Source organism: Phalaenopsis equestris, unplaced genomic scaffold (assembly GCF_001263595.1).
Source record: "Phalaenopsis equestris unplaced genomic scaffold, ASM126359v1 Scaffold000002, whole genome shotgun sequence".
Classification (NCBI taxonomy): Eukaryota; Viridiplantae; Streptophyta; class Magnoliopsida; order Asparagales; family Orchidaceae; genus Phalaenopsis; species Phalaenopsis equestris.
Genome location: NW_018164444.1, coordinates 8,484,903 through 8,507,257, shown reverse-complemented (window position 1 = coordinate 8,507,257; position 22,355 = coordinate 8,484,903). Strand labels below are relative to the sequence as shown.

At 32.9% G+C, this 22,355-nt stretch overlaps 1 protein-coding gene across 1 annotated transcript in view; it reads left to right on the top strand.

Moving 5' to 3' along the window:
• LOC110017946 (protein RRC1-like) overlaps positions 1–22,355 on the top strand; it is a 48,087-nt gene that overhangs the window by 6,200 nt on the left and 19,532 nt on the right. The window contains 2 exon segments of the mRNA XM_020715117.1: positions 20,771–20,825; positions 21,470–21,622. Of these exon segments, the coding sequence (XP_020570776.1) occupies positions 20,771–20,825; positions 21,470–21,622 (208 nt within the window).

Genomic DNA, 22,355 nt, shown 5'->3' with positions numbered 1-22,355 from the left:
AAAGAGTTCAAGAAAAACTTGAATTATGGATGTCAACATTAAAGTCTAAAGGCATTCGTTTGAGTAGATCTAATATAATTTTAATGAAATATAATTTTAGTAGTAGATCTAATAAAAGAGTTGTAACTATGAGTGATCAAATCATTAAAAGATGTGAATGTTTTAGATATATCAGAGTCTATTATTCAAAGTGATGGGATGTCATTATAGATGGTGATGTTATTAGTAGAATTCAAGTTGGTTGGTTGAAGTAGAGGAATGCATCGAGCCTACTGTGTGATAGAAAAGTACCGCTTAGACTTAATGGAAAATTTTATAAGATGGTGGTGAGATTTGCAATGCTATATGGCGCAGAATGTTGGTTTTTAAAAGAGAAGCATAAAACTATGACCCCGTTTAGGGCAGCTTATTCGGTGCGATGACGTTTTGAAAATGCCGCCGTGCCGTTTGACAAGATGGTGGTGAGAATTCAAGTTGGTTGGTTGAAGTAGAGGAATGCATCAGGCCTACTGTGTGATAGAAAAGTATCGCTTAGACTTGAAGGAAAATTTTATAAGATGGTGGTGAGATTTGCAATGCTATATGGCGCAAAATGTTGGTTTTTAAAAGAGAAGCATAAAACTATGGCCCCGTTTAGAGCAGCTTATTCGGTGCGATGATGTTTTGAAAATGTCGCCGTCCCGTTTGACAAGTGCTTTTGAAGCGCGTTTTAAAAACAAAGTTTTTTTATTCTTCAATAACTGCGGTCGCAGGATAGATCCGCTACCCGACCGCGTTTCGTTCACGACTTTTACCCTGCCTGCCCTCGTCTCTCTCGCGTCTATCTGCCTCTTGTTCGCGTCTATCTACCCTCGTCTCTCTCGTTCGCTGGGATGTCAATGAAGGGATCGCAGCTTATACAGAGACCACTGAAACTCCCATCTTCTCATCCTTTCGCACCGCTCCGACCAATTCCTCTTCGTTTGCGACTTTTACAGAGACCACCGAAACTCCCATCTTCTCATCCTTCCGCACCGCTCCGACCGATTCCTCTTCGTTCACGACTTTTACAGAGATCATCGAAACTCCCATCTTCTCATCCTCTCTTCGTTCGCGATTTTACAGATACCACCGAAACTTCCATCTTCTCATCCTTCCTCACCGCTCCAACCAATTCCTCTTCATTCGCAACTTTTACAGAGACCACCGAAACTCCCATTTTCTCATCCTTCCGCACCGCTCCGACCAAGGTAAGCAAGATCAGATTTATAATTGCTAATTGTTTGTATGTATCCAAAAAGTATTTTGGGCTTAAAGTTGCACCAAATCTTCTCCATAGCATTTGCACAATGGCTAAACAACCATCAGTTTCCAATGACCAATGTCGCATCAAATTGTGTCTTTGATCTCCAATCTTATATGTTATAATGAAAAGTTGTGTCTAGCTAATTAAGCATGATGAAAGTGTTCGGACGAGGTATTTAGAGATAAAAATAAGAAGATTCAAAACATAGCTACACTCTCAAAAATAGAATATATTTTTCTGATTCTGCTGTATCAAATATATTGCCGAGACAGTTCTGTTACAAATATTATTACTTAACAGGGGCAGAATGGTTATTTATCCACAAACAGCTGCAAATTAGCTGTCCCATGCTGATCAACAACTTATCTAGATAAATTGCTTATTTGGATAAGCTGCAGCTGCCCCAAACAGACCCTAAGTTAAGTATTGCTGAGATGAGAATGCTTAGGTGGATGAGTGACTTGATACTTAGAAACAAAATATGAAACAAATGTATCCGTGAAAGGGTTGGTGTAGTTAAAGTGATAGACAAGATAAAAGAGAGTCGTCTAAGATGGTCTGTTCACATTAAACGTCGAGCATATGATGATCAGGTTTGGGGAGTAGATGTTTTAGATTCGACTTATGTTAAGAAAGGTAGTGGTAAACTTTAAAAAACTTGGGCATATTGTATAAAAATGATCTTAATTTGTTATAATTAAATTAAAATACGACACTCAGTAGGACAAATGGAAAAATAGGATTCATGTAGCCGGCCCCACTTAGTGGGATAAAGGCTTGTTATTGTTGTTGTTTTCTAATAGTTACATATTAATAGAATGTCCTTAGTAGTACTTAAAATTAAAAGCCCACTTCAAAACCTTTTTTTATTCATTTCCTAAGATCACAATAATTTTTTTATTTCTACAAAAAACTTTTTTTTACCATTCTTTCACTTCTCATAAGAGCATTTTTATTGAATATATCTTGAATAAAAAAAGATACAAATGCCAATTTTTTATGACTAGAAAAATTGACAATTACATTTTGCGATCTTTTTTGAACACCAATCTTACTATAAGTCTGCAATATAGAGGGAGTTTTCATTCAAGAACAAGAATTTAAATGTTAAAACTTATTTAATCTGATCCATGAACATTTAACATTTCTTATTGAGTTTATTTTGAAATTATTGAAACCTTGCATTGCAAACTCATCATCTTCTCAGTATATTTAACCTATTGATGCCTCTCTAAATCTTCAAACTCCTTCATGACCTTGTCAATGTACCAAATCTTTATCTATTGAGCTTTGTATCTTTACTAGGAAGGAAAAGAAAAAAAAACTAAGGAATCAATTAGTTTATTTGCAACACACCCATAAACCCAAACATGTTTCCAGGTACAATGAATCACAAACTCGTGAGAATAAATTCATAGATGAGGATATTAATCATATATGTTAGCAACAAAAAGTATCATGCACAATGGTGCATAGCTCAATGCAAGGCAACACACCCACCTTCACTGTTTGCCTGCTACAACACTTGGGTGAATTGTCACTCGTTATTTGTGCCATGAATGGGCAATAGTGGATATCACAAAGCCCTCATATTCATGCTATTTAAAAAACTTTATAAATTAGGGTACACTTTAAAATGAATATTTATATTCTTTATTATATATTTATTATTTTCATTTTATTTAAAGTTTATTATAGTTTATTTGGGTAGCTCGTACTCATGCAAAACGCGTTCGTCTCTTGAGCCTCTCTAGGCTTTGCTTCTCTTGACTTTTTTCCTCAGCTTTGGTGCTAGGACATTGAACGATTTTTTTTTCTCACATCTTTGTGGGCTTTGTCTCTCTTTGATTCAACATCGAAGCACCAAACGTCTCTCTTGCCTCTCTTCACCTTGAGATTGAGAGCATTAAGAAAGTCTCATGCCAAAGTTACTCTCGCTCAAACCAAATGACCAAGTAGAAGGGCTTGAAAAGGCTTCAATGATGCCTTTATTATATTTGCTATTTAATTATCTCAAATTTTATTATTGTTTGCCAAAAATTTTCGGTGAAGTTCCTTGTTTTACTATTTTCATAATGCATTCTAAAATTTTGCTATTTAATAAAAAATTAGTCTTCTGAATTTTGTTTTGCAATTCCTAATGTACACATTATTATTTTTAATTGCCTCTATAATTTTTAGTTATTGATAATTTTTTAATATTTTGTGTCTTTTATATGCGCTATGGTACTCCAATTATTATTTACAAGTATGATATTAATCTCTAATTTGCTATTGCTTCAATAAAATGCACTAAACACCAGTTTATGATTTCTTAACTTATAAAGAGCTTTCATTTGTATTTTGTGCTTTTATTTTCACTTTTCTTGATTAAATTTAGGTTCTAAATAATTCTCATTAAATTCTCATTTCCTGAGTAAAAGAAAGTGGTACCGGAAGAGATTGAAATCTTGGAAAGAATGGTGTGCTAGTAGTTTGTGAAGTTTCATAACAGAAATATTCTGTTGGATGCAAATGAATTTTCATGAATAAATATAAAATATATCGTAGTGTGGATAAATTTAAAGCTTGATTTGTTGTAGGGAGTTACACCCAATCATATGGTATTGATTATTAAGAAACTTTCTTTTCTTTTATCGAAATCAACACAATTTGAGTTTTATTCCTTTTGGTGACAAATTTGAATTGGCCTTCTCAATAATTTGACTATAAGAATGCTTTTGCTTTTGGGGACCTTGGGGAGAAAGTATATGTGTACGTCCTACATGGATGGTAAATTCAAAGAAACACCAATATGATATGCTAATTTAAAGAAATCCTATATGGTCTCAAATAATCCCGTTTGCCTGGTTCAAAAGGTTTGCCAAATCATTGATAAATGTCGATGCACTTAGTACCAAGTTTTTCACATTCTCTATAATGAGCTCACCGAATGTTAAAAGGCGATTCTGATTGTGTATGTAGATTTTATTACACTGTCAAGTGACTTTGAGGAAGAGCTAACTAGATATATTGGCATGATAATTTTAGATAAAAAACTTGTGAATTTAAAATAGTTTCTTGGTGTGAAAGTGTCATGATCAAAATAAGGTATTAGTTTTTCTACCAGGAAGTATATTCTTGATTTACTTAAAGAAATAGGAGTGCTTGGATGTAATAACCCAAAACTTTAATTGGCTGAAAAAAAATGGTTCACTACTGATAGCACTTCTATTAATAAAAGTAGGAATTAACGTCTTATTGGTAAAACTCTTTTACTCCTCACTCTTCATGATATTGGATTCCATATTAGTATTGTAAGCCAATGCATAAAACCCTTTTGAAAGTCACATTGAATTTAGTAAATGCTTTTTAAGGTTGCTCAAGATGAAATTAGGAAGAGGCTTGCTATATATAAAGTCATCTTACATGAAAGTTTAAAATTTTCACATATGCTAATTAGGCTGTAGCTGCATCCGATCCAAGATCTATCATTGGCTATTGTTCTTATGGGGGAAACCTAGTCGCATATAGAAAAAAATAGCAAGTGTTTTCAAATAATTCTACTGAAGTTGAATGCATGATAGAACTAAACAAACAAGGACTTTTTTTCCTAAAAATGTAATGTGATATCTTTATTTCCGTTTGTATTTTGAAAAAATCTATTCATCTTGATAGAGCTAAACATTAAAATGGACTACCATTTTATGTTAGAAATAAATTGAAATTTTTTTAGTCCTATTTTGTGCTCCAACAAACTCTCAAATTGTAGATATCCTCACTAGTGCTTTAAGAGGTTTTGATAATCTAATAAATAAGCTAAATGATTAACATATGTAATAAAGCTTAAGTGGGAATTTTAGAAATAATTTTAAATTTGTGGCCAGCTATTTTCCATCTTTAATAACCCAACAATTTATGGAAAATAGTTTTGTTTTTTATGTGTTGTTAATTTAATATTCTAGAATTAAAGAAAAATTTCTTGATTTGTTTCTTTCTTAGATAATTCTTTCTCCACTTTTTATGTATAATGTTTTATTTCATTTTGACCTTGAAGAAGGGAATCAAATTCTGTCATAAAATCTCTTCTTATACATGGTGAAAAATTCACGAGGCATAGCATAGTTTAAATAATTCCTTAAATGAGTTAAATATTACAACTGCCACTTTTTCTTTTAACTGTAGAATATATTAATATCATAATAAACATGAACTAACTAAGATATCTTTTGTGCCATAATTAGGTGCTATGAGGTGTAGTATTGTCAACTTGTTATGATCTTTTAACTGTAGAATATATTAATGTCATAATAAACATGAACTAACTAAGATATCTTCTGTGCTATAATTAGGTGCTATGAGGTGTAAAATTGTCAACTTGTTATGATTATCTTACAATATTTGACAGTGGATTTTGTGAGTTGTAGGATTTAGATTGGTCGGTTTTCTCATTCTATTGGTAGGAGAAGAGACTTGATCAGAAATAAGAGTATTGAAAGTTAGTTGTTGAAAGGCATTAGTTGTTGAGAAGTTTTAGTACTTAATACTCATCGGGGAGCATTTGAAGGTGAGTGATTGTGATGACTGTTTTAGTTGTTCGCTTGATAAGAGGTGGGATCATGTAGTTCGTAAGACACGGCTTAGATGTTGGCATTTGATGGTCATCTTACTTTGATCATTGGTAAGTTTTGGATGACAGTTGATTGTGATGGCTGAAAGTAGGCCAATGGCGGGCAGAGCTCTAGGTTTCTCTTTGAATCCAATAGGTTGTCTATTAAAAATCCTTTCTTGATTGTGTTTACAAATTTCTTGATGGGTTCAATTGTTCTTATGAGCACTTAATTTAGGTGAATTTGACTTAGGCTTTGTTTGACTTAGCTTTTCAGCTGCAGCTGCGCTGCCCCAGGAAGCTGTTGCGGGGAAGCTGACTGTATTTTTGTTGCAGCTGCGTGAAAATAGCAGTGAGACAGTTGTTTCTGGAAAATTGACCGTTCTGCCCCCTGTTTAGTAAATTTCTTTCTAACAGAACTGTGACAAAAGTTTATTTAATAATTCTGAAGCATAAATTCAAAATAATGATGAATTTATTTAATAATTCTGAAGTAAAAATTCAAGATAATTACATTTTCAGAATCAAAATAAGTGAGAATGAAATTAACCCTCTTAAACTTGTTTAATTCTCTAAACTGTACAGTAACCCGTTCGTCTTCATGTGAATGATGATTACTTCATTTTAAATAAGCCAATAAAATGTGCATTTACATACATAACACACAATTCACTACAATTCATTGCCTTGAACATATTCTCCACACTTTCAAGCAATCATAAAATGACATTTGAAAGCATATTAAAGCTTCTAACTGATTTTTCTCACACCATCGAGTCTGCATTATACTTGCTAGCAGACAAAACAAAATTTGAAGTACTAATAACAAACATTCATGTTGTGGATGATTGTAAAAAGAACAAAACTTGGTTAAGAGTATTACATACTGCTTGTCAATATATACCAACAGTAATTCATTGAAAGGCAAAGCAAGCTTCGATTACCAAAGATTATCTAAAACCTGTTCCAGAGATCACAAAAGATTAACTTTATATATTTTCCCCATACTGAAATAGAATCTCTTAATTTAGGAGAACATAAAAAAGGATGAACTATTCTGCAATATCTTTTTATGCACAAACTGAGCTCAACTACTTTTTTTTGTATGAAACTATGGACAATCTCTTCAGATTTTTGTATGGTTTAAGATTTTCAAGCACATTCACATCTAAGTTAGTATTTACTAACGTTTCACCCCAATTCAAAGATAAATCCATGAGTTTTCTCTTTTCAAATAATTTTGCAATACAAGCCTCGCTTTGCATAAAATGTATTTTAATTTGCGCAACTCGCTCGTTTGTTCCAACTCCCGAATTCTATAACCATTCTCATTTTTAACATTAAACTCATTTAGTTCTTGAAGTGACCTTAATTTCCCAATTCCAGGTACACTAGAAAATACATTCTTGAGCAATTCCAAGTAACACAGATTAGAAAGATCACTCGCATTGCCAGGCAAGAAATCATTAGAGCAGAATCCCCAAAATAACTTGTTATAGATTATGAACTGCAAATGATAAAGATTGCTTAGAAATCTTGGCATATGAGTGAGACGTACAACAAGATTTAAATATGGAAGATGTCTCAAATTTTTAATAGCCTCAGAAATCTTTTCCTGACGTGAAGATCATATGAACAGCAAACAAATCCTTCACGATGCTTCAAAAATTTCAGTAATTATTTCAGTAAAACATTGGCCATGTCTTTCACTGGTAAGAAAAAGAGATTGTAGATTTTTAACATCTTTGATCATTTTCAACACTTCTGGATTTTCAGTTTTAACAAATAAGTGTGGAATATTTTTAGGAATTTTAAAAGATAAAACACATCTCCCACAAATCCGAAACATTCCTCTGAAGAAATAGATTGTGCCAATTCATGTAATAAATCATGCATCTTATAATATATTCTATCATAATATTGAAACTCATCAAAGAAAGGTTTTCTGACCAAAACATCAAGATACCTTCCTCCAATATCTTCCAAAGTCTCTCCTCAATATAAGATTCCTGAATGAAACCCAATGCAATCCACATCCGGACTAAATTGTCTTTATCAAACTGATGATCTTGTGGGAATACGCCACAAAATCCTTCTCCTCGCCTCGACCGATGGCCTCGACCGATGAGCGACCGATGAGATCTTTTTTAGGCAAGCATCATGTTTCACGATCTTTGCACAACTGAAGCTCCAGCTCCTGTTGCTCCTGCTTTGCGTTTTCGATGAAACGAAGGAAAGTGCCGATCTCAGCTAAAACATTATCAAGTTTCTTCACAATTTTCTACAGTCTCTTCAAATTGGGATCCATCTTGAGAGCACGTTTGCCAATTTTCTTTGAAGAGCTCATGTTGGAACGCACCTTTTGTTGCTTCTTGTTTATGGTAAAGTGTTCTTCAAGCTTCACATACTCAAAATCATCAAGAACATCATCTGCCTCATCGATGGCATCTCTTAGTTGTCATATCTAGCTGTTGAGTGCTGGGTTTCAATCTCTGATCTGTGCTTGGGTGGAAGCAGAGATGACAACTTAAACCTTAGGGTGGTTTTCTCGCAGCCATTCGAGCTCCTCCTTCTTGCCCCTCTGCCATCTATATTGATCTTGCAGGTAATTAGAGCAAGCGTTGATGATCTTATCCATGTTGGGCCAACAAACCTGTCAGCCCTGGAAAAGTTCAAGTTTCGATCGCTGGGGCAGCAAGGCTCGATCCCGAAACTGGGGAGTGCCGGGTCAAAGGAGGAAAAGCGCTTGCCAATCCCGCGGCCCGCGTTTCACCTATTTTAGCTGTCGGCGGCCGCGAACGCTATATCCAAACAGTAAATTCGAACTCAGCTTCGTGGTTTGGGGTCGCGCTGGGCGAAAAATGCGGCCCCAAACGGACCCTTAGATGCAAGCTTTCATTAGTATTATCGGGTTTATCTTGTCAAAGTGTACTATTTAAACTATAAATTCGCTTAAAAAAGCCTACATGATCTCGTTTCGACTATAAGAATGCATAGTTGGGGATGCTTGAACAACCATATGGACTTCAGAAATTTATTATTATACTTTTGAGTATTTGATTAAGCCCAATTACACTCAGATCCATGTATTCTTGGTATGATTGTGATTATCTAGCCCAAATAATTGGATACTTTGAGATATTTCAAAATGCAGACTTATTTAATTGATTGAGTTTTTTGCTGCATATCAATGGTATAAAACTTTATTATTGTTATATTTTTCTAATATATTATGGCGTGTGCTTATGCAAGGAATTTTTATGTTTTTCCAATTATTTTATGAATAAATAGCTGTGAATGATTTCCTTGTTATCCACGGATTCTAATTAGTTTCTGTAAGGTCATATTTATTGAACAATTTCAATTAGTATTATGTTTTTTGCACTCAATTATAGTTTTTTATGTAGAACGTTCCATTATTTTTTGTAGTTTAACTAGTGCATACATTTTTTATTTAATTACATTCATTAAGCCAAAATAGGCCGTTTGTTAACAATGTTTAGGTTGCCTTTTTTAGATGGCATTGGTTTGAATATTAGAAGCAACCTTTCATAATGTAGTGTGATAATGAGTGCTTGAAACCCTTTCTTTAGAACACTTTGGCAGAAATTCTCATGCACTAGGTATTCTCAGTTTATTGCTTCTAAAATATTTCTTTCTTTGGGAAAGAAAAACAGTTCATGTTTTGGTCTTATCTTTTAAAACCTTTCTTTTTAAAAACTAAAGGTTAAATGTTTTTTGTTAGGAATTTGCTTGCCATTTTTTTTTTTGGAAGCATGAAGAAATAAACTAGTTTTCTTTTTCAAGTGTGTACAACCAGTGATATATAGATGTATAGATAGATATATATAATTAGTGATTTATGTTATATCTTTTGTAGACTTTTATGTTTGTCCACAAATTATCCTTCAAATAATTTAATGCTTAATGTTGATACCATACAGATTTAGTTTTCTTTCATTACATGGAGTGACATGTGAGATATTAAAGCCTTAAATTATTAAAAAGATGTTTTGTAGCATTATTTTTACGAAATCTTAGAAGCATCATTTTATAATAATTTATCAATAGTTTATGATGAAAATCATCTTCATTTATTTCCCAAATTGCAGAGGTCCAAGGATTCCATACTCATAATGTTTTGACTTCAGAGTTTCTAAAATCACATTGGATTTAACCATGGAATCTTATGCTGACGTTGGCTGTTTTAAGTTTGTCTGTCAATGCCTGACTAAAGTTAAAAGGGCATACAAATTTATGATGCAAATTTCTCATTCTAGATATTCATCTTAGTACCTTTGGTATGTGATGACATAATGAACAGCTTTTAATGCTCCTGACTGAATGCACTCCTATGTAATATTTTGGAAAGCCAAATCAGAATTATATTGCCATCTAGTAGTGTCTTTATATATATATATGTATATATATTAGAAAAAGTCCGAGGGCAAATATATTAATACGGAAAAGATACAAAAATGTTGTATGAGATGGCCTAAAAGAGAACCCAACTCATACAATACAACGCACACAAAAATCAGATAAAACAAAGATACATAAATGTAAAAAACCAAAAAGTCACAAAAGGAGACAAAACGTGCTAGAGACGTCCCACTTTAGTCCTCCTGCCTCTAGTTCTCGGAACTGAGTCAGCTAACAAATTAGTAAGGTGAGTACAATTGCCTGTAGTATCCAAAGTATCATCCATCATATTCTTGAGCTCAAGTAGATCGTCATTCTTCTTCTTCCTCCTGGATGTGTAGACCTGTCATTCCTCATCGATGATTGACTTATCTGATCAGTAGATTCCAAAGGTGGTCGGACAGGTGTAGGTCGTTGGACGTCTTGATCCCATGGGTCTGAGTAATATTAACATCTTTCTGAACCTGATGAGTAAGTAGTGAAACAGTAGAAGTATTTCCACCTGTATTATCAGTGATAGGTTCTAGGGTAGATAGGGTCTGAAGAAACTCCATCTCTCCCACGAGAGGAGGTTCCAAAGATGAGAGAGCTACAACTGGGGACTGAATAGTTGTCATATTGCCTGCATGGATAGTGACGCCATCCAAGATATCTTTCTGATGATCAATAGTGTCAAACACTGAGAGCTGATGAGATGGAATCACAACCTCTAGCAGAGCAGTTTGCTTTTTTGGTCTGAGTTGGGGGTGTCGATGGTGACATTGAGAGCTGGAGTATCCGAACATACGACAGTTCGAACAATATGACGGAAAAGGTTCAATCTGTCTGTCTGTAAATTTTAGGTGTGTGTGTGTAAATTTTTTGTATGACTTTTTGCGCTTTCAAACGTGCATATTTTAGCTCAAAAAGCCGGTAAAAATTAAAATAAAATCTTACTTATTTTTGTCTTTGTGAGAGCTTCTACTGCTAGCCACACCCATAAGTTTAAGCTTATGCTATCAATCACATGATCAAATTTCGTTGAGATGAGTCCTTTTGATCCTTAGTTCTTTCATCTTTCCCTTTCCTTATTTTCTTCTTCTTGAAGTTATTTTTATTTCAAAGCTGTGGCATTTTTTTTTCTTTTCCTTTTTTAAGTTTCATTTCTTTTTTATTTAAATATTAGGCTTCAATTACTCCTTTATTTTCTTATTTCTTTGTGATTTTTTTTCTTCTTAGTTCGTTGAATTAAATTTATTTTCATACTTGAACAAATCTATTTTTTTTAACCCTTATTTTGATGACTGGAATTTGGTTGTTTTGTTTAATGATTCGCCACAGTTGTAGGACATCTATTTAAGTTTGAAATTTGGTGTTAAGGGAAAAGATATTACTTGTATGAGACCCAAATTGAAGTGGATGCAAAGAAAGCGAGGAAGGGCTACAATTGTAGGACTACTATTTCAAATTTGAAATTGATGTTAAGGGAAAATACATTAATTTTATGAGACTCAAATTGAAGTGGATGCAAAGAAAGCGACAAAGGGCTACATGTTTTTCAAATGTAATTTTTATAGCAAAATTATCATAGAAAGTGTTAAAACACGAATTGATCTTCTTTCTCAAACTCATAAGAATGTGTGATCACATATTTAATTTATTTTATTATGAGTTTACTACTTATTATGATAATCCTAATGCGTGAAAGAAGAAAGTGATAATGTTAGATGAGAAAAGAATGAGTGGGATGACTAACAAGAGAGTGATGGGGAGTAAGATAGGTCTATTAAATGTCACAATGTTTCCTTAGATGATCACACTATTAATGATGATAATGAGGCCCAGGGCTTTAATCACTTTATTTAAAAGCTACCTCTATCCTAGGCTATTTTTTTATTTTCTAAATTTGGAACTTTGTGTGCTTTCTTATTATATAGTTTTATAACTTTTTGCGTCTTTAATTCGAAACTTATGCTTGGATATGATTCGAAACTTACAATTTGATTCAATTGAGGTAATTGCCTTGATTCCTGATATAATTTTTAAAACTTTGATTATGGCATTGCTAAACCATTTGAATACCATTCTTGATCTGGCATTCACAAAAGTCATTATTTTGCTTCTCATCTTTATCATCAACCTCAATAGCTGAAACTAAATTTGCTTTATCAAGTTGATTTTCTGAAAGTATTAAACGGTACCTTTTTGTGCCACTACTCAGCAAATTCCTGTGAACTTCTTGGTTTAGGCCGCCAACTTATCTATGAAAGAGGCATTTAGGCACTATCCTCCTTGTGGTGATTTAACTGGAAGAATTTTGGATGATGGAATGCTTTGTTGTAAAGGGATTTGATTTTTAAAATCTTATTCTTAAATTTTGGAAGATTTACATAAATACCACTCAATTCTTATCTATTTACATCTCTATATGCTACCTTGTCTATGGACGAAAAGGTATATTTCACTTTTAGAAAGTTAAAGTGGTGGTATTTTTTATGGGATATGAAAGACTTTGGTGGTATAAATGTAAAGGGTAAAGTTTAGGTGTTAGATTTGTAAAAACATAAGAATTGGGTGCTATGTCTGTAAATAAAGCTTTTATTTTTGGTGAAATTGTATTGATCTATAAAACATAAAACATGATTGTTCTTTTTTACAAACCGCTAGCATCAATAATATTCAAGGTAAGTCAGCTTCGCGATCAATTCCGTTGGTTTTTCTCACTTTGTTTTATCTTTGGATCCACACCAACCTACTTTCCACTATTAAATCCTCACCTTCTTGGCTACTACGGTAAATTTCTCTTTTTGAGTGCTATTCCTAATTGCCTTTGCACACATTTTGTAAGATATGGCTACTATGGTACTTATTGGGTTAAGGGTGAGGCTCTCATGGGTCTTTTATCTAATTAAATGTCATCACCTGAAAAGGATAATATTACAGATTTCTCATTCTCTTCTTTATTGCTATAGGAAAATTTCATAATCTTGATTGGTACATATATTGTCCATATGATGAAATACATTTCATGGAAACAGGTCTTTAGATATGCTTAGAAGCAATGTGCCAGCTAATATTTTATATTTGATACTATTATATGTTGAGATTGACGCTTGGTTTATGCAAAATGGATGAGCTATGCACTCAGAACAGACAATTGATCTGTTGGAGTTATACCATTCACGTTTCAAACAAAGATTATGTATTGGTCTTCACATTGCATAGTATTGAAATGAAATTTTCATCTAAAATCTCTTTGTTGAATTTGTGCTTATAGAAAGCCATGAAATCCTTAATAAATAGCAACAGAAGGATGCTGCCAAATCAAACAAATCGCAATGGAAAATCCGTTCTCAATCTGATGGCAGTACTGTTTATTGTCAATAACATCTTTGAAAATCTTGAATTAGATTGTGGCTGTCTATATTCTGTTGAAAATTTAGTATGTAAAGCTTCAGAACTTATCTGTGATTGATTGAGCTTGATGATATGGAGATTGGGAGAAGGACGTTGACCAAAAAGTGAAGGCTAGCAAGGAGTTTTGTCCCTGCAGTGGAGCTAGATACATGTTGACTATTAGTTGCAGCAGCAAAGCACGGAATGAAATTTGGCCATTTCTATTTTTAATAGAATGCTAGAAAAGTAGGAGGAGAGTAGCCTTCCTTTTCATACAAAGTGAACTTCCATGTCATATTAAGTATATATGTCTTATATGTTTGTCAAATTGGCTGCTTTACTAAGCTTTTGATACCTATATTAATTTTTTATTTGATAAAAGTTGAGATTTTTGCATTTAGAAGAGCGTAATGGCATCCTAAACTTGACATTCAAATTTTGTATTATGATGATGATGTTTTTGTTCACCGTCTTCAAAAGTATTTGGCATTAGCTTCTTGAATCCTTTGTCAGAAGATTTTGATAGTGTTGCGATTATTGTTAATTTCAGTTAACTAAATCACATTGATGGGAAGAAATGTAAAAGTAAGATATGTAATTCAACGAGAACTGCAAAGTGGTGCTTTTATGAATGAGAAAAGGACTATGATGGAACCACATTGCTTTGGAGTTACTTTAGCCATCACGTGTATTTTATTTATCCGCCATAACAATTGAACCGTTGGTTGCTTCAAAAGAAAAATAAATAAATAAAAATAAAAATAAAAGATTTTGGATATCATGTTTGGATAATTTATCAAATATTGTGTTAAAGTTTATGTGTCTACTTCAAGCTATCTTGTGTGAATTATCTAATTGAGGAGACGATTTGCTTTGGAATCATTTGGAGAAAACTTGAAGGTCTGTCTACTAGCATTAAGTAATTGCATGATCTAAGCTTTTGCAATCTAAAATCATGTTCTATAATTTTTTTTACCATAGTTTTATCTACAACTATACAATCATTTTTTGTTTACTTAACTTGGGATACAATACTTTCAAACATGACTAGCTTTTTGTTCTAAGTGCGACATCTTAATTATGTTTTTTTGTTTTATTCTCGATAGAATAGGTAGAAATTATTATTAATTGGATCAACCACACAAAGTCCAATCTTAATCGAGTAAAGTGCCAAAGTAGTCCCTTGACTATTATATGGGATCATTTTTGTCACAGAGTTCATATAAGTGTCAAATTAGTCCTCGGACTATTTTAATATGAATTGAAATGGGGACCCCCAAGGAGGGCTATTAATGCTCTTTAAATGGTTATGGGGACTGAATTGGCACATTTGTAAACTCTAGGACTAAAAAGACTCCTGGCAAAGTGTCAGGGAACCATTTTGATTTTTTTTTCTCAATCATAATCTTATCATTCCAACTTTCTAGTTGTTTGTTATGATATGTTGAATCTTAAGATGAAATGCCCCATGAGGGGATAAATTGGTATCAATCTCTGTCAAATTGTTGGGTTATGGCCTTTTGCATCACAAGTCTTGACCACAAATTTTACATTTCTTGCCTTTAACTTATTGACTTGAAATTTTCTTGTGATTGAAAACACAACTGGCATCAACTTTCATGACCACGTTTCGTGGTTATATCCAACCAATTGATTTGAACTTGTTAAAGTATTTGATGTTGATATTGATATTGGATTATAGGCCATATCTTGTTTTAAGAAAGCTACAGATTCCGAAAGATCTCAAGCCAACTTTTAACCAGATTGAAGAAATTGTAAGATTCTACTGTGATGTGACATTGGTGACTTGGTTAACATGTGATTGATACTTGTTCTACTTGGTTTTTAGTTGACCAGGAAATCCCCCAAGTTCATTGTAATGGGTGACTGTTGAAGTGATTTGGTGGCTTGCTGTTGGGTGAGCGAGAAGTGAGGTATAGTAGAGTGATCATATTCATAGTTGGGTTTATAGCTAAATACATTGTGCGTGTTGGGATTGCTATAATACTTTACTGATCTCTTATTGCTATGAATATGATCTCTCATTGGGTAAAAGAATTTTACAGGAATCCTTTAGGGTAAATATGGAGGTAATCTTCTTCAAATTGAGAAATGTTTATTATGTTATTGCTTAAGAGATGGACATACTTACTGAGCCAATAACTGAACTAGTGATTAAATAACTTGGATTGCATGGGAATTGTCTAGGTGGGGTGCCATTCTTGAATATTCGGGTGTCAATTGTTTGAATGTTGGATCAACTTTCATTTTTTAGTTTTTATCCTAGTTATGTGGGCGCATATTCTCAGGTAAGAACATATGACTTCATTGATGATATGCTATTTGGGAATTTTGTCAAGGAGTCTGGTACGTGTAGGCACAATTCTTAGTCGTTGACTGGTTTCTAGTATTTTAAATATGGATGTTGAACATGTTCTGAAGATGTAACTCATTTTTTAGTTTTATCCTAGTTATGTGTGGCACATATCTAGTATTTACTATTGCTTTGGCGGTCCATCAGGTTCCAGCTACTATTGAGGTTGTTCTTGTTGATCCGGCTTGGAAATGAAAATAATTGAGGAGATGAATGCCTTTCAGTGAAACCATACGTGGAACGTCGTGGACTTTCCTCAGGGCAAGAAAGTTGTAGGGTACCGTTGGATTTTTAGCACCAAGTTCAACTTTGATGAGTCCTTTGAACATAATAAGGCATGATTGGTTGCCAAAGGGTACTTACAGTCCTACAAAGTTGACTATGAGGATACATTTACTCCACTTACTAAGCTAAACACTATGCAGATCCTATTGTTACTTGCGGTAAATCTGGATTGGTCTTTATTCCAGCTAAATGTTAAGAATGCATTCTTGAATGAAGAGCTTATAGAAGAGGTGTACATGCTTTCCCTTCTGACTTTGATTCTACTGTCTCTAGAGGATAGATGTGCGAGCTATGAAAGTCCCTCTATGGGTTAAAATAGTCCCTAACTGGTTTGACGGGTTTACAAAGGTGTTCGTGGGCCATGGTTTTACTCAGGCTCAACCGGATCACACTCTCTTCTTCCGACATTCCTCTAATGGTCAGATAGCTATCCTTATTTTCTATGTTGACGCTATTATTCTTACTGGATCTCCCAACATTGAAATCCTTAAAATACATTCTTGCTACGTCCTTTGAAATGGACCTGAGATCTATTCGGTACTTTTTAGGCATGGAAGTGGCTCAGTCATTTTGGGGCATTTGTCTGTCTCAGCACAAATATGTGATTGATCTCTTGACAGATAATAACATTATTTTGTGCAAACCAGTTGTTGTTCCCATGGATTCAAATAAATAAATTATCTGGCATTCTCAATGTTGTGCCTGTAAACAAGACTCGTTACCAACATCTTGTGGAAAAACTCATTTACCACACGCATGCTCGCCCCGAAATTTGCCATGTTGTTGGTATAGTGAGTCAATTTATACATATCCCCTATGAGCGCCACCTTCAAACTGTCCATCAGATTCTCCATTATTTGAAAGGCACACCAGGCTCACGTTTGTTTTTTTCTTCCTTCACACCTCTCGATCTATTGTTGTTTATACAGTTATTGATTTGGTTGGATTAGTTCATGTTCGACGTTCTATCCCAGGGTATTGCTCATTTGTATGGGGCAATATTGTCGCGTCGAAAAACAAAAAACAATTTGTGTTTGCCCAAAGCTGTGCTGGTGTAGAATTATGGTCCATGTCATCAGGAATTTTTGAAGCTTTTTTGCTCTGTATCATGCTTTGCGAACTTCGTATGCCAACCTTCGTCCCACTATAACTTTTCTATGATAATAATACCACAATCAACATTGCTCACAATCCAGTACAACATGATTGTACCAATCATGTGGAGATTGATAGCCACTTTATTAAGGAAAAAATTGAGTTAGGGAAAATGTATGTTCCATATGTGCCCTCTAGTGGTCAACTAGCAAACAAGCTCACCAAGAGTCATCATCATCCTTTGTTCAATGACTTCAAATCCAATTTGAACAACACCAATATTTATGCTTCAACTTTATGGGGAGTATTAGATTTATAACGTCAATACCTGATCGTTATTATTATTAGATTTTATTCCCTTATTATGCATTTCCTATTTGCTTTTATTATGTTTTATTTCTTTCCTTGTTGCTTTATTCTGTTTTCTCTCTTTCTTTTATTATTTCTATTATAATTGGGGTTAAATACCCCTCCGTCTATCAATAAATGTGTGTTGCTCTATTCCAAATCTCAAGAAGAGGATTTATGCAATGTATAAAAGAGGAGATGACATATTATGGGAGAAGCTAGTCTTGATTTTTCAGTAACATATATAGTGAGCACATATGTTAAGAAATTAGAATAACGATGTTTCTTTCAAAAGTAGAGCTTTCAAATATGAAGTAAATTGTCGTTTTTTTTTTAATGAAAGAGAAGCTTGTCTAAATTTTGAGGTGATCGCAGGCAGAACTTTCAAGCTTATAACACGGAATAATACTTATAGAGAATCATGGAAATATAGCGAAATAATCTAAAAAAATGTTTAAAATAGAGGAATTAGGAACCAAGATATTTTGTTTTAATGAGGTGAAGCGTAAGCTTTGAGGCATATCGAGATAGAAGCCTCAAGAAAGCAAAAAAACTCATAAAATTAAAACATAATTCATAAATAGGACATAAATCATTGATATGTTGTTGTAATTTATTATCATAAAAACATAAATCACAAATCCTAATATTAAATATTTATATAAAGTAGAAGTTTGAAATGTGATTCTAAGTAAATAATCCCTTAAAATTTAAATATTCTATGAGATTTAAAATTCATAGTGGCATCATCCCTACTTTCTTCATCTTCAAAAGTATCATTATATTTGTTATCTAATTCTATCTCATTTGTAACTTTAAAATATTTATCATTTATTATAATTTTTTTATTATTATCAATTATATTTAAATTTAATACAAAAAATCATAATTAAATAATCATAGTTAAATTATTATTTGAACTTTTTAAGGCATCGCATGAAATATATATAATAGAATAGAATAGAATAGAATATATATTAATAATGTATTGAAATATACATTTCTTTTGTCTCAAGTATTTTTAGGCATAAAGCCTCGAGACATATGCCTCCGGCGAAAGAAGTGTAAAGCTCACTGGTGTAATTAAAGATTAAGAGCCCATTTGGGGCAGCTTATAAGTGTGGGCGGCGTTTTCGAAAACGCCGCCTCACCTTTTGGAAAACACGTTTTGGCAGCTTCTCCGAAAATGCGGTTGGGTTTTTACACTAAATGTAAGTTGTAGATCGAATTCAGCGGGCCACGTTTTATGATAAGCACAAGCTGCCCCAAACGCACCCCCCTAAACCTCAAGGCTTTTTTTTTGTGCATTTCTGGTCGGAGGCATAAGTTTCAAACATCTTTTTAAACAATGTACTTGGGCAACATAATGCCATGAATAAATAATGAAAAAACTATGGAACTTAGTAACTTACTGGTTTAGAGTTTAAAATAGGTTTTTTTTTAGAATATCATATTCAATAGAATTGTGAAACATAGTGTACATTGATACAAAAAAGGTCTTTTTACAAAGATAAAACTTTAATTTTAAATGAAATATCTTTTCAGATTTGGATATGTATTGGAGATATTGGAGTGGTTATTAACAAGCCTTTTTGATATAATATTGATATTTAAGGGGATGCAAACATGATTGGGAAGAATTATTTTGGCATGCACATTTGTAGCGAAATGATATGTTTGACATTTGGTGGTTTAATTATAAAGTTATTGTTTCTTACGAGAAGATAATGCACTTTTAATTTGAATATCATATTAGTATCAGAGAATCCATTTAGCTATGCTAGGGAGATCCATTATGGATGTGATTTTGGTGCTAAGGCAATTGTTTAGAGAACGTATGAAGTAAAATAAATGGTTTTAAAATAGTTCCAGAGTAACCTAAGTGTTTCCAACACTAGTAGGATTATATTATTATTAACATTTATCTAATATTTATTTATAGTGTCTTTGAAGGAGGATATTCAAAGTGGTGTACATTAGCTAAAATAAGAGTATAAATAGAACAATGAATGAAATATTTAAAATGTAAGGGGTTTAAAATTAATAGCATGGTTAATTTATTTTTTGAGATGCAATTTTAATGTCAATTTTATGATTGCAAGTCAATAATGCTTGAAGACTAAATTAACCAAGATATTCTAGGTTAATTATCTGATATATACTATATTGAGAATTTAATATGTTTATTTCAAAATTTTTAGAATGAATTTTGTTAGCTTAAAAAGCCGCTTTATGAGTTTCATGAGATAATAGAACATGATGGTGACTTCAAAGGTGAACTTTGTGTAATTGTGATTAGGCTAGTTGTGTTATGTGGATTTGAGTTTTTGTTAATAACTCACAAAGAGTTGAGTCGAGTTTGGAAGAAATGAGCATATTAAGATGAATATGTAGCAAAATTAGGAAGGATTGATTGACAAATGATTTAATGAAGAATATTATTGGTGTAGCACTTATTGATAAGATGCACCAAATTGTCTAACGGATAAAATTAATGTGAAAAGATCAAACAGTAATAGGATAAACCATTGGTAACGTGGATATAAGAAGTGCTATGAAACTTATTAAGATAGATTTCACATTTTTAGCAGGACTCAGTAGCCTAAATGGAGCATGAGGATTCATAAAGGTGACATGGGCGATGATGATTGATGCAAGACATTATAGGAGGTGGTTTGTTTTTTATTTGCTAATAAATAATTCCAAATAGGCAAACACATTCTGTTCAAAATGAATATTATTTTAGAAGCCCATCATTTATTAATGCCAAAAGGCCTTATAAATATAGTTCAAGATGAACATAATGCCAAGAAACCTATCATTGTGTTAGTTTGAGATCAATGGTTCCATAAATCTTTGCAATAGGTAATGTCCAAGATTGTTTTCTTATGATTTGTGAATGAGTTCCTTGGAGATCATATGCTTTGTTCATGGCCTTGTTTACTGTATTGAATAAAAAATATATATAATTTTTTGCTAAAAATTTTTTCTTTTTCAGGTATGTGCCATCATTTATACCGCCTGCTTCCAAAGGAAGAGAATCTGAAAAAAAGGTCAGCATTACTCTTGCTTTGTTGCTCATAAACATCTTTAAGTAGTTTTGTTTCATACATGTTCCTATTTTAGCTTACAGTTTTTCTGAGATTGATGGTTTGCTATTTTGAATACATGCTTAAGAATTTGTTTATTTTCAATTATAGTAGTCCTCACATTAAATAAGTTTATAAAACATTTTTGTTAGAATAAGGAATGATTGTTTATTTATTTTTGTGCCTGAGATGGCTCGTTTACATTTTGGTGTCCATATTTTTCTTTGTTTTTTTGTGGACTTGACAAGGAAAAAATAGCTTGTAGTGTTATAATTGTACAACTCAATGGCTTAACAAGCCCTTTGCCCTTCTTTGTTAAGATGAACAAAAAATTTTGAGTTTGATTTTGATTTTGTATTGCATTGTACGCATTTTCCATTCTTGTTCTGTTTTTTGCATGTTAAATTACTTAGTTTAATCTGTTTACTATCAACCGATAATCAATGCGCTGTTCTGTATTTTTTGGCATTTTTTTGCATGTTTGTTCTACAAGGGTGATTTCTTTTTTAAATTTACTTTGATGGTATTTATTGGCTCACTAAATATAAGTAGTAAACTTAACCAATCAATATTCTATGATTATTTTGAATTTTTTTGATGATCTGCAGAAGGAGGAAGAGAAACCGAAGGAGAAAGAGAAAGGAAAGCCACGGGTTATCGACAATTTTCTGGAGGAGCTCAAGGCTGAGCAAGAGCTGAGAGAAAAGCGAAATCAAGAACGTGAGCAATGGCGTGAAGGGCGCAATGGCGACATTTCTACTGTAAGCTTTTCTTTAATTTAATATTGGGATATCATTGCATGAAATAATTAAGAAGAATGCATTATAATGCAAAAGCAATAAATAAATATTTTTAAATCGTGATGCTTAAATCATAAGTTGTGGTTATTCTAACTTTATTCTATGGTGCAATGCTACTTTCATTTATTCTCAAGCATTGTAAGCATACACATTTTTTTCCAGTAACGTCTTGATGCTCATTGATGCCATATTAGTTGCCTATGTTGTTGAAAGTGCTAAGGGCCTTCATGGTAAATTAAACGACCAACATTGAGGCCATAGACACTACCTTAGAGGCTTGTTGAAACTATGAAAGGAGTTGGACATATTATAACTATTTCAATGATGCAAATATGCTTTTTGATGATGATAAAATAATAATTATTATTTTTAAAATTTGTCAGAAAAAATAATTAATTTTCAATCTTTCATTTCATTTGACGTTCCAAATCTTGCTCGGTAATCCAAGTATCTGAAATTTTTAAATTTCTTAAGATTGTGGCATGATTTTTTCATATTCATCTCATCAATGTTTACTTCTATATAATTGGATTTCTGAATTAAATATCTTGCTTTGTCTATCTGCCGACCCCACGTAGTGGGATTAAGGCTTTGTTGTTGTTGTTTGTTGTTGTTGTCTACTTGCACTTTCTTGGCGTGAATCTTGTTTCCTTAAGTTTCTATATCATTTACTCATCATCCATGCCAACTCTCA